At 44.2% G+C, this 10,642-nt stretch overlaps 1 protein-coding gene and 1 long non-coding RNA gene across 5 annotated transcripts in view; both read right to left on the bottom strand.

Moving 5' to 3' along the window:
* Positions 1 to 2,574: 2,574 nt before the first annotated feature.
* Positions 2,575 to 10,642, bottom strand: part of LOC116041772 (unconventional myosin-XVIIIb) — an 84,671-nt gene continuing 76,603 nt past the window's right edge. For 3 of the 4 annotated variants that reach the window (XM_035991746.1, XM_031287803.2, XM_031287806.2), the window contains 4 exons: positions 10,597 to 10,638; positions 9,299 to 9,469; positions 6,535 to 7,508; positions 2,575 to 2,727 (listed from right to left, as the gene is read on the bottom strand). In XM_035991746.1, coding sequence (XP_035847639.1) covers positions 6,545 to 7,508; positions 9,299 to 9,469; positions 10,597 to 10,638 — 1,177 coding nt within the window. In that variant the 3' untranslated portion in view covers positions 2,575 to 2,727; positions 6,535 to 6,544. The remainder of the gene's footprint in view (positions 2,728 to 6,534; positions 7,509 to 9,298; positions 9,470 to 10,596; positions 10,639 to 10,642) is intronic. The other variant, XM_031287805.2, reaches the window with a different exon arrangement.
* Positions 9,959 to 10,588, bottom strand: LOC116041906. Its single transcript, XR_004103049.2, has 2 exons — positions 10,333 to 10,588; positions 9,959 to 10,290 (listed from the first exon to the last, which is right to left on the bottom strand). It is a non-coding gene; the product is annotated as an uncharacterized LOC116041906 (long non-coding RNA).

Raw genomic sequence — 10,642 nt, 5'->3', positions numbered from 1 at the left:
CGGCGGTCCCAGCCCTCCGGAGCAGATACCCAGAACTTCTATTGTTGCCGGACGCCGGAGAGCTCCGAAGCAATTCAGCACACGGCAGATAGCGCGGGACAGGAAGTCGAGCACAGAAACAAAATAAACATCCGGTTAATTTTCAAAATAAAATCCACCGTGCTCACGGCAGATCATATTTCCCTGCACTACACCTTGAAAACACAGCTCAGAGTAGTTCCCCCTCTACTCCTCTGGATGGAAACTAACTGTTGTTGGTTTTGTGGTTCTATTCTACGTGAATTCGTGAGATCTCGTGGGTCCTCGTGACTACAGCTGTCAGTCATGGCTGCAGCCGTGCCGCAACAAATTCGGACCTAGTGGGTATTGACGGACGGCGGAGCGTGGAGCCGTTCCGCAGCGGAGACGGTCCGCAGACGTTCTGCATTCAGTGGAAATCCAGCGTAAGCCGGCGTCACGACCAAACGTTAGCGATTGGTTACAGCAGATCCAGAGTGGCTCTGGGCAGATCCAATAGTTCTAAACTTCAACAGAGTACCCGCCTTCAAGAAAGTTAACACTTGTCAATGGAGAGTGGCCAGACTCTCTGGACCAATGAAATGGACCAGAGTCTGGTAGGACCAGGCTAATGGACCAGAGTCTGGTAGGACCAGGCTAATGGACCAGAGTCTGGTAGGACCAGGCTAGTGGATCAGAGTCTGGTAGGACCAGGCTAGTGGATCAGAGTCTGGTAGGACCAGGCTAATGTACCAGAGTCTGGTAGGACCAGGCTAGTGGACCAGAGTCTGGTAGGACCAGGCTAGTGGACCAGAGTCTGGTAGGACCAGGCTAATGTACCAGAGTCTGGTAGGACCAGGCTAATGGACCAGAGTCTGGTAGGACCAGGCTACCACACACCGTCCTGCTGACACAAATACTCACTGAAAACACACCAAATGTGGATGAATCCTCTGCTGAAAATAGTCCCCAACAAATACACAATTTCCTCCTGTCGTGTTTTTATTTTCATGAAAACTTGTACAACCTCCTTTTAGAAAGGGAAAAGGCTTCACTGATTTTTTTTTTTTTTTTAGAGAATAACGTAGAACCAGTGCAAACCTTAGAGCTGTAGAAAGCAGTAGAAATATCTCAGGGGAATTTCATTTTGGCTGTAATGCAGAGGCCAGTTTTCCGTCAGACGTGCATCTGCTCCACTCAGCCTGGCTCTGCCTGCTGCAGATGGTTTTGACTTGCAGTGAGTGTTACCTCTAGCTGAACTCTGGCTCGGCTCCTGCAGAGCAACAGATGGGGATGAAGAACACGGAAACGTATCCAATGAAGCGCTGACAGTTTGGCCTTAACCTTCAGACACAAGAAGCTTACTTTAACTTTATCAAGATGAAATCACATCGTGAGCTAGCTCACTGACCCTGCACATAAGGTCAGAGGCTCAGTTTATGTGTGCAGCGTTTCAGAACATTTTAATTGTTGACTAGATAATGTTTTGGAAGCTTGTCACTGTGGGTAAGCAGCCTATTGACTTCCTGATCTTCTGAATCGCCAAACTGGCTGGAAAAGTAACTCTCCAAAGATCCTCTATACTAAAGATAGCGCATTTCAACGGTATGAACCGGTCCACACTTCCTGTCTCCTGAAGGGGCGTGGCCTCGTTTGAACATGTAGTGAACATCGTGTGGATGGATGAAAAGTTCTATTTAAATAACGTATTAATATGTTCTTTTTGCTAACGTTAGATATTTACACAGCTAAAAGACATATTTAGCGTCACGGAGATTAGTTTTGTTAGGGCGTTCACGAACGTTAGCTGACGTTAGTCTTCTCTGTGTTGCCAGATCTCATGAGGGTTTGGTCCTGAAACAGAAACACATCTGAAACAAAGTAAATTTTCTCCTGATGTGTCCAAATTATACATTATTATAATGTAACTGCAACAATTACAAATGTGCCTCAAGTAAAAGTAACAAAACAACCTTTTAGAAATACTTAACTACGAGTAAAAGTCTTGCATTCAACTGTTTACTTGAGTAAAAGTACATAAGTATTATGAGCTAAATGTATTTAAAATAAAAGTAGTTGGCCCCTATGAATAACGTACTATTATGCTTACCTGGAACAGTATTTGAGTATATGTTCTTCCACCACTGCATATTTTTATTTCCCCCCAATATTGGGACACTGTGGGACAGCCTCCTTTGAAAGTATCTGTATTACTTTGTAGAATACCAACAGAAACTCAGTGTAAATACTTACTTATAGTTTAAAGGATCTCTAAAACTACAATGCATGTACATTCATCCACAGCTGAAAATAAATGAACAAATTACATTTAAGTTATTTAAACGTACACTATTTGGCGATCAAATGTTAAAGGTAACCTTACCGTAATTAAAATAATCGATTTCTTTGGCTTTGAACATTGTTGGAAACAAAGTATATAACATATGGTAGTACTTTTTAGATGAGGAAATGTTACATATTGTACCTTTAAGTTGCATATGAAGTGAGACAAATGTCAAATATGAGAAATAAATGGAATAAATTCACAAAGCGAAAGGTTAATTTCATTTTTTTTTATTTATTCATATACAAACAGTGCTCATCTGAAAATACAGTTGACTGAGGGCAAATGTATTTTCAGGTGGCGTTAATAAGAGTCAGCTTGTGAAGTGTTTTCGTTCAGCCTTGACTGCAGTCTTCAGTCTGTCTAGATGTGGACACATAAAGAGTCTGATGGAAGAGAAAAGACAAAGACAAGGTGGTCAGAGCAGAAAGGATGCTGTGGAACAGAGAGAGGGGTAAACTGTGTATGTGCAGCCATGAATACTGTGTGCAGGTCTGGGCGTGTATTCATCAAACACCTCAGGCTATGTTCACACTTGAAGCTGCCAGCGTCTGTTTTACATTATAATCTTGTGGAGTAAACAGTGTTTTTTAAAAAGTCCAGAGTTTTTTTTTAACGCCAGTGCCAGCGTCTTTTTCTGCAGCTCAGAGCGAAAAAAAAACGCCCTACGTCAAGCATTTTTTTGACAACCGACCAATGACAAGCGGAGTAGCCAGACCTGTCGTTTCCATAACAACAAGAAAAAATGGAGTCGGAGCGCAGCGAATTATATGATATGACCGGGTGCTCCCTGTACAGGGAACTTGCACGTTAGTAGCATCGCTCTCTCTCTGTTCTTTCTCTAGCTCGCTCCACCACTTTGTTTTATCTAATGTTAGCACCCCGCTCTCTCTCTCTCTCTCTCTCTCTCTCTCTCTCTCTCCTTTTTCTAGCTCGCTCCACCACTTTGTTTTATTTAACGTTAGCACCGCTCTCTCTCTCTCTCTCTCTCTCTCTCTCTGTCTCTCTCTCTCTCTCTCTCTCTCTCTCTCTCTCTCTCTCTCTGTCTCTCTCTCTCTCTCTCTGTCTCTCTCTCTCTATCTCTCTCTCTGTGTTCTTTCTCTAGCTCGCTCCACCACTTTGTTTTATCTAACGTTAGCACCCCGCTCTCTCTCTCTCTCTCTCTCTCTCTCTCTCTTCTCTCTAGCTCGCTCCACCACTTTGTTTTATTTAACGTTAGCACCGCTCCACTGGGATACTGTAGCAGTAGCTGTTGTTATAGCAACAAAAGACGCTCTTGGCTGCTTTTTGGAACCAAAGCGCTGCCAGCTTTTCTATTTTTTTTTTTTACTACAAAAGCGCCCTAGTCAACTTTTTCTTGTTAAAAAAGGTGCCAAGTGTGAACACTGAATCACTGCACTGGAAGCTGAATCGGGGGACTAAAAATATCACCACGTCAGAGTCCGACTTGAGAGATATTTATCTTCTCTCCGCAGTACAAGTTCTCATTTCGGAGAAACTGACGTCACATGTTTTACAACCCTCATAACCATAAAATCAAATGAATGACGATTACTTGTTGATTTATCTCCGTGGTTTCAGTTTGCAGTCACATTCAGCCTCTGCTAAATTGATGGGATGTCTTTAGTTCTGCAGGTGTTTGGTCATAAACGGGGCTTCCGCGAGATCTTATAAAGTAAAAAATTTCAAAATCAAAATTTTAGGCCTTCAAAAGTCTTTAATTTGATGAAGTATTGTGTTCTAGGTCTTAATTTTCCTACGTCAGTGCAACGCTACCTCTAATGCTCTTTTTTTATTATTCCGTGGTGTTTCAGTTCTTTCTTTCACGCGTCTAAATAATCAGCTTTCGTGTTATTGGCGCGAGTCTCTTACAGATTGTACCACATAAAACGGATTTTATTCATCAGCTTTGGGGGAGTGCAAGTTTAGCGAAAAAACTGAATTTAGGGCTTAATTGATGTTGCGATATAGGTCTTTAATTTCATTCATAATGGTCTTAAAACGGTCTTAAAAAGTCTGGAATTTGACTTGGTGAAACCTGCTTAAACGATGACAAAACCGAAGTGTTGGAAACATTGAAATGTTGATGATTCTGATGACAGCGCTGGCTGAAAATATATTATGATTCATCCTGAGGGGAACATGAATGCCTGGACTACATTTCATGGAAATCAACCCAATAGTTGTTGAGACATTTTACAAAAAAAAAAACCTACACATATCAACCTCATGGTGGCGCTGGAGGAAAAGTCAGAGGATCACCAAAGTTTTTACAATTCATCCTCTGGGGAACATGAATGTGTGAAGCAACATTTCATTGCAATCCATCCAACAGTTGTTGAGATATTTCAGTTGGGACCAAAGTGCTAGACAGACCGACATTGCAGTCTGGTGTCACCAAATGGTGTATGAATAACATGCCAATTTCTTAAGTCCTTTTGCGTGTTATTACAACGCATTTCTAGCTTTTCGCGTGTCATTTCACACCATTTAGGCTCTACTGACTTACATTGTGATGTAGTATAAAGAGCAAGAAAGTCCACATTGGGATGGGTCAAACAAACAAAGAAATATCCCCTAGGAGACCATTGTTCGCGTCCCGTGAAAAAGCAAAAGTCAACGTTGACTTAGTCTCGCATTGCCAGACCTTCCTCCACAGAGCTGCAGAGGAAGGTCTGGCTAGTCCACACAGCATTCTGGGATGGGAGAAAAACGTGCTCTGGTTTATTGGCATTTCTTTAAACCAATCACAATTGTCTTGGGCGGTGCTAAGTGCCGGACGGAGCTGCTGCAAAATAGCCTCGGGGAAGGAACGTTTTGGTGGAACGTGTACGTTCAAAAGTAGTTTTAGTCGTGCAACAGAAAACTCAGATTGGACAGATAGTCTAGCTAGCTGTCTGGATTTACCCTGCAGAGATCTGAGGAGCAGTTAACCACAGTCCTCACAAATCCACCGGAGTTTAAAAAAGACATGCATCCGGCGGAATTTCCTGCGGGACCGGAGCAATCTCGGAAGTGGAACGTCGTGGATATAGACTAATGTTGATTCAACTGTATGTACCCAACTTAATTTATGTAACAAACTCATTTTAAACCATACCACAATTGTTTCCCAAACCTAACCAAGCAGTTTAGCTTGAATTCACAACGTTAACCGCACGTTTAAAACAAACGAGTTGGGAATGAGAACGGGTTGTTAATTGACACGCGAAAAGCTGAAAATTAAGCAAAATATGCTTAAAAGTAGTTCTTTACATACACCTTCCCATGAGATCCCATTGTACATTGCCATCCATGGAGCCACACCACTAACGTAAGAATACAATAATTGCAAAGTGAAAAATGTTGTAAATGTTATAAATGACAAAAAGAAATGTGTATACTTCAGTAATTACTCAGTATAAAAACGACAGTGTGCAGCTTTCAGCTCACTCCCTTCCTAATTCATGTTAGTGGGAGGAAGTCCATTGAAGATTAAGACTTTTTAATAGCGTCTCAAGTAGAGCTGGGTGATATTGAAAATCAAATATCATAATATTTTTCACCAAATACATGGATGCCGATATTGCGGCGATATTGCAGGGTTGACTATTGCTGCTTCCACAAAATATGAACAATGACAGTTTTAATAAATTATCACCAATAATGTGGATATAATGACTAAGTGGCTAAAGGCAAATAATAAAACAGCTAGAACAGTCTGGTGAGTTCAGATATTACACCAGGAAAAGACAACACTTATGCCATATTACGATATCCAAAATTTAAGACAATATGTAGTCTCATATGTCGATATAATATCAATATATTGGGTGGTGATGGCGCAGTGGATATAACACATGGCTTTGGTGTGGGAGACCAGGGTTCGATTCCCACTGCGATACATCAACCAATGTGTCCCTGAGCAAGGCACTTAACTCCTAGTTGTGTGTGTGACCTCTGACATATATAGCAATTGGAAGTCGTTTTGGATGAAAGCGTCAGCTAAATGACATGTAATGTAATGTAATATTGCCCAGCCCTAGTCTTAAGTCATGATACTTTCTGGAAAGACTTTTTAAGGTTTGTAAGATAGATGCTTTTTGGGAAACGGGGCCCTTGATTGAAAAAACAATCTGATGCAAGAAAATCTAAATTAAAGAGTGTGGAGAAAATCCCCTCTGTGGTTTTGAATAAAGACCCTGAGAGCTCACCTCATCTGCTTTAGTCAATCTCCTTTTTAAGGTATCTCTTCATGACCGAAGCCACGTCTCCGCCCTCGCTGCCCTCCGCCTCCAGTCTCTCTCCTTGTGGCTTCTCAACCCTGCGTCTGGGCCCCCCGCCCTGGGAACTTCCCCCTGATCCCCCTGAGCTGGAGGACTCCGTCTCGGAGCCCTTCCTGCTGCGGCTCGATGGTGGCAGCTCTCCAAAGTGCACACTCAGCGCCCTCCTGCCTCCTCTGACCGAGCCGGCCAGGCTGCTGGCGGACTGGGCTCTCCGGATGGCGGGCAGGATGTCGGATGCTGCGTCGTCGCGCCCGCTATCCTCAATCAGCCGGCGGTTTTGGAACACCATGGGTTCTGAACCCAGAGAGCCTTCGCCTCCGTCCTCCGAAGCGAGACTCCCCAGCATGCACCGCCTCAACGGCTGAGGGGAGCGCTCCACGGGGGCCGTCACTGATCGGCGGGGTTGAACTGCGTCCTCCTCCGGGATGGACAGGGAGGGGGGGTGGTGGCGCGCAGCGAGGGAGGTCGCCAAGGAGGAGAGGCGCGGCAGCGAGGGAAGCGAAGACAGAGAATCACTCGAGTTGAAGCGAGAGAGTTTGGCTCCGGCTGTAGAGGAGGCGCCGACCGATGTCTGAGCGTCACCAATGGAGCGAGCGCTGGCGGCGCGAGGCAGCAGCGGGGATGGCGGTTTGAGGATGCCGGGGCCGGGCCGGGGCTCCTGCAGGTTGCCTGGGCCAAGAGAGAGGGCCGAGGCTCGCCGTCTGAGAGTCGAGGCCGCCGTTGTTTGATACACCGGCAGGGAGACAGCGCTGCCAGCTCCGTCGCCGGTGTCCCCGCCAGCTCGCCGTTTGCGGAGTCCGTCCAGCAGCTCGGACAGGGCGGAGGAGGACGGGGCGCGACCGGGACCTCTGGTTCCCCCTCCGCCAGCCTCAGAGCGCTCGTCATCAGGGTCCACACAAGAACTTTAGAGGGAGAAAAGAGACACTGCATCTGTCATAAAAGCCCATGTCATATTTTATGATTGATTAATATGCAGATTATTTTCTTAATCAATTAATAGTTTAGTCAGAATCAGGTTTATCATACAAAGAGTGTGCCTTGGTATTTTGATGTATAACAGTCACAATAAACAAAGTAAGAGAAAACAAAAAGTACTGCAGTCAAGTTAAGACTGCAAAATACAAAATCAAAAAAAAAATTGAAAAGTTTTCAAATTAAAATATATGTACAGTGGTTTAAAGGTGCTGTAGGTAGGATTGTGAAGATCCAGGACTTAGCCAAAGAATTTGAACATCGACAACTTCTCAGTCCCTCCCCCCTTTCCGCTAAACCCAAAATGGTCTCCTAAGCCCCTCCCCCCACAAGGGAGAATGAATGTGTGTGCATGAGCAGTGATTGACACGCAGTTAGACCCCCCCCCCCCCCCCCCGGCCCTGATTGGTGCATCTGAACAGGGAGCGGTGGATTTTTGCAAATCCCACTCCAGCCTGTAGGTGGAGCCAGAGGAGCTGGATTTATTTTTTTAATTACCTGCTTCATGTAGTTCTACTGGAACATAGGGTCAGTTTCAGCAAATATGACAGAAAGTTAGTTCTATAAGTCTTACCTACTGCACCTTTTAACGAAGAGCATGAAATGTGCAAAATTTTGAGTACGAAGACGTCTATGAAATTAAATGTTGCTTTTTGTTTTGTATGACCAACAGTCCTAAATATTAGATACTCAATTTACTGTCATTTATGAAAAAGAAAAACAGAAAATCGGCAGAGAAAGTTTGTCACTTTTGTTTAAAAGATATCTGAAATAATTATAATGATACAGTTATCGAAATAATTCAGTTCCAGTTCTTATGCAGCTCTACAAACATCTGTAAATGTTTAATTAGTAATCAGCCAACCGGTCGCGGCAAATGGCCGCCCATCAAGAGCCAAGTTCTGTCCGAGGTTTCTCCCTGCTAAAAGGAAGTTTTTCCCTGTAGCTATCGCACCAAATGCTCTTTGAGGGGGAATTGTTGGGAAATTGTTTGTAAATTATAGCGTGTGGTCTAGACCAACTCTATCTGTAAAGTGTCCTGAGATAACTTCCGTTATATTTTGACTAGGGATGCACCGAATCCAGATTTTTGGGGTTCGGCCGAATACCGAATCCACTGGTTAAGATTCTGCTGAATCCGAAACCGAATACCGAATCCTCGTCCCATCCTCAGTCCATGAACTCAGTAAACACATTAATGAAGTAAACAGTGACTGTCCTTCCTTTGCCGTACCTGAAGTTGCTGCATTTTGGCTGCTGTCTGTAGATTCCTTCATGCACAACTCGTATTCTTTCAGATGTTTCATACCAGATGTTGTAACAGCGGTGATGTTGTGTATAGTTTAGGGTCCTCGCCACCACCAGACTAATCAGCATTACAGATTGAACATGTAGCTGGACTTGAATGGCCTTCTTTTGACTGAAAGTACTGCCAAACTACACTTTTTCTACTCACGAGTTACATTTCCACTTTCTCACAGCCTACTGCATTGAACGCTGCACCTACGTAAACACCTTCCCGTAATCAACGGCGCCGTCATTACGTCGTCCAGCGTGGCGCGCGTAGTGCAAGCGTAGGGTTTGGTTCGGTGGAAAAACATTCTAAGGTTCAGCAGAAACCCAACCCCATCAAAAAGCCCAATATTCGTCCGAATGCTGGATTTGGTGCATCCCTAATTTTGACACTATAAATAAAATAAAATAGAATGATGGGGCTTACCGGAAGCTGTAAGTGCTCATGGTGTCAGTGACAGACTGGCGCCCTCCTTGGCTGCTGATGGTACTGCTGCCGTAGGGAGAGCCACTACCACGGGACGCTCCTCTGGGCACGCCTAGCCAATGACGAATCCCCTCTCCTACATCCTCTGTCCCGACACTGGACGCCGAGTCACTGGAGGGCAAAATCACACTTCAATCACAGCTCCCCTCCTTTGCTTTAGTTGGTAAAACATGCACACGTTACAGTAAGCATGCACGCACATTACAGACTGCAGCTCAACAAACCGCTGATGATTCCACTGCGAGTCAGAGGAGGATTACAGTTCAGGCTGCATCCTCATTTGAGAGATTCTGATCATCTGTCAGAGGCCAGAGTTTGACTCGCAGTCGAAGCATCGAGTTTGTCTTTCTTTGCATCTCCTTGCATCATTCTTTCAACTGAAACAATGCAGGTAAAAAGCTTCGTCTAAGGTTTGACACATCAAGATGTGTCCCGAAATATGCTGAATATGTGGAAGAAGCTTTGGATTCACATTGAGCATCTTAAAGCCACTCTGAACAAGAGATCACCTCAGTGGTATAATAAAAAAAGGACACTGGTTGCGTCCGAAATTCCCTACTGACATGCTATTTAGTAGCTAAAACAGTGTGAAAGTTATTAGTATGTCCGAAACCAAAGTATGAAACCAATGGTACATGAATTGCATACTATTTCCGGTGAAATGTTTCAGTATGCAAACAGTGGACACTACGCCGGCATAAATTTCCCATAATGCAGTAGTAACAACAACAACGTTCGAAACAGACAAACGGACAGCAACCAAGGCAGCGCTGTGACATCAAAAATGCTTTAATTTAAATTTGTACATATAAAAATCTGTGATTTTGTCATCTGCGACTGTTGGTCTAGTTGCTTTTCTTTTTTAGTAATTGAAGCGTTATCTGGCGATGCTGCTAGAGCGCATGTCGGCAGGGGTTACCATGGTTCTGCGTCTCCAACGGCAGGGAGGGTAACCCTAAGCCTAACACCCTAACCCCGATTATTACAGCTCAGTGCGTCCGAAAAAGGTACACACTACTGTTTATTTACACAAAAGTACGTTGAACAATAGTATGCATGTTGAGTATGTAGTGCACGGTATGCGTTTTCGGACGCAACCACTGCCTTCAACAGCCAAAACTAGTTGTAGAGAGATGTAGATGCGATGTTTCATGATGTTTCAAGGCCTGATGCAATGTTCAGCTCACATATACATACACACAAACATACACAGACACACACATTCCTGAGGTTCTTACAGGTCTTTCTTTCGAGTCAACGACTCCACAGCCGTTTGAACGCTGG

The sequence above is a fragment of the Sander lucioperca genome, chromosome 14 (assembly GCF_008315115.2).
Source record: "Sander lucioperca isolate FBNREF2018 chromosome 14, SLUC_FBN_1.2, whole genome shotgun sequence".
NCBI lineage: Eukaryota > Metazoa > Chordata > Actinopteri > Perciformes > Percidae > Sander > Sander lucioperca.
The sequence above is the reverse complement of the archived record's forward strand: the minus strand, read 5'-3'. Positions and strand labels throughout refer to the sequence as shown.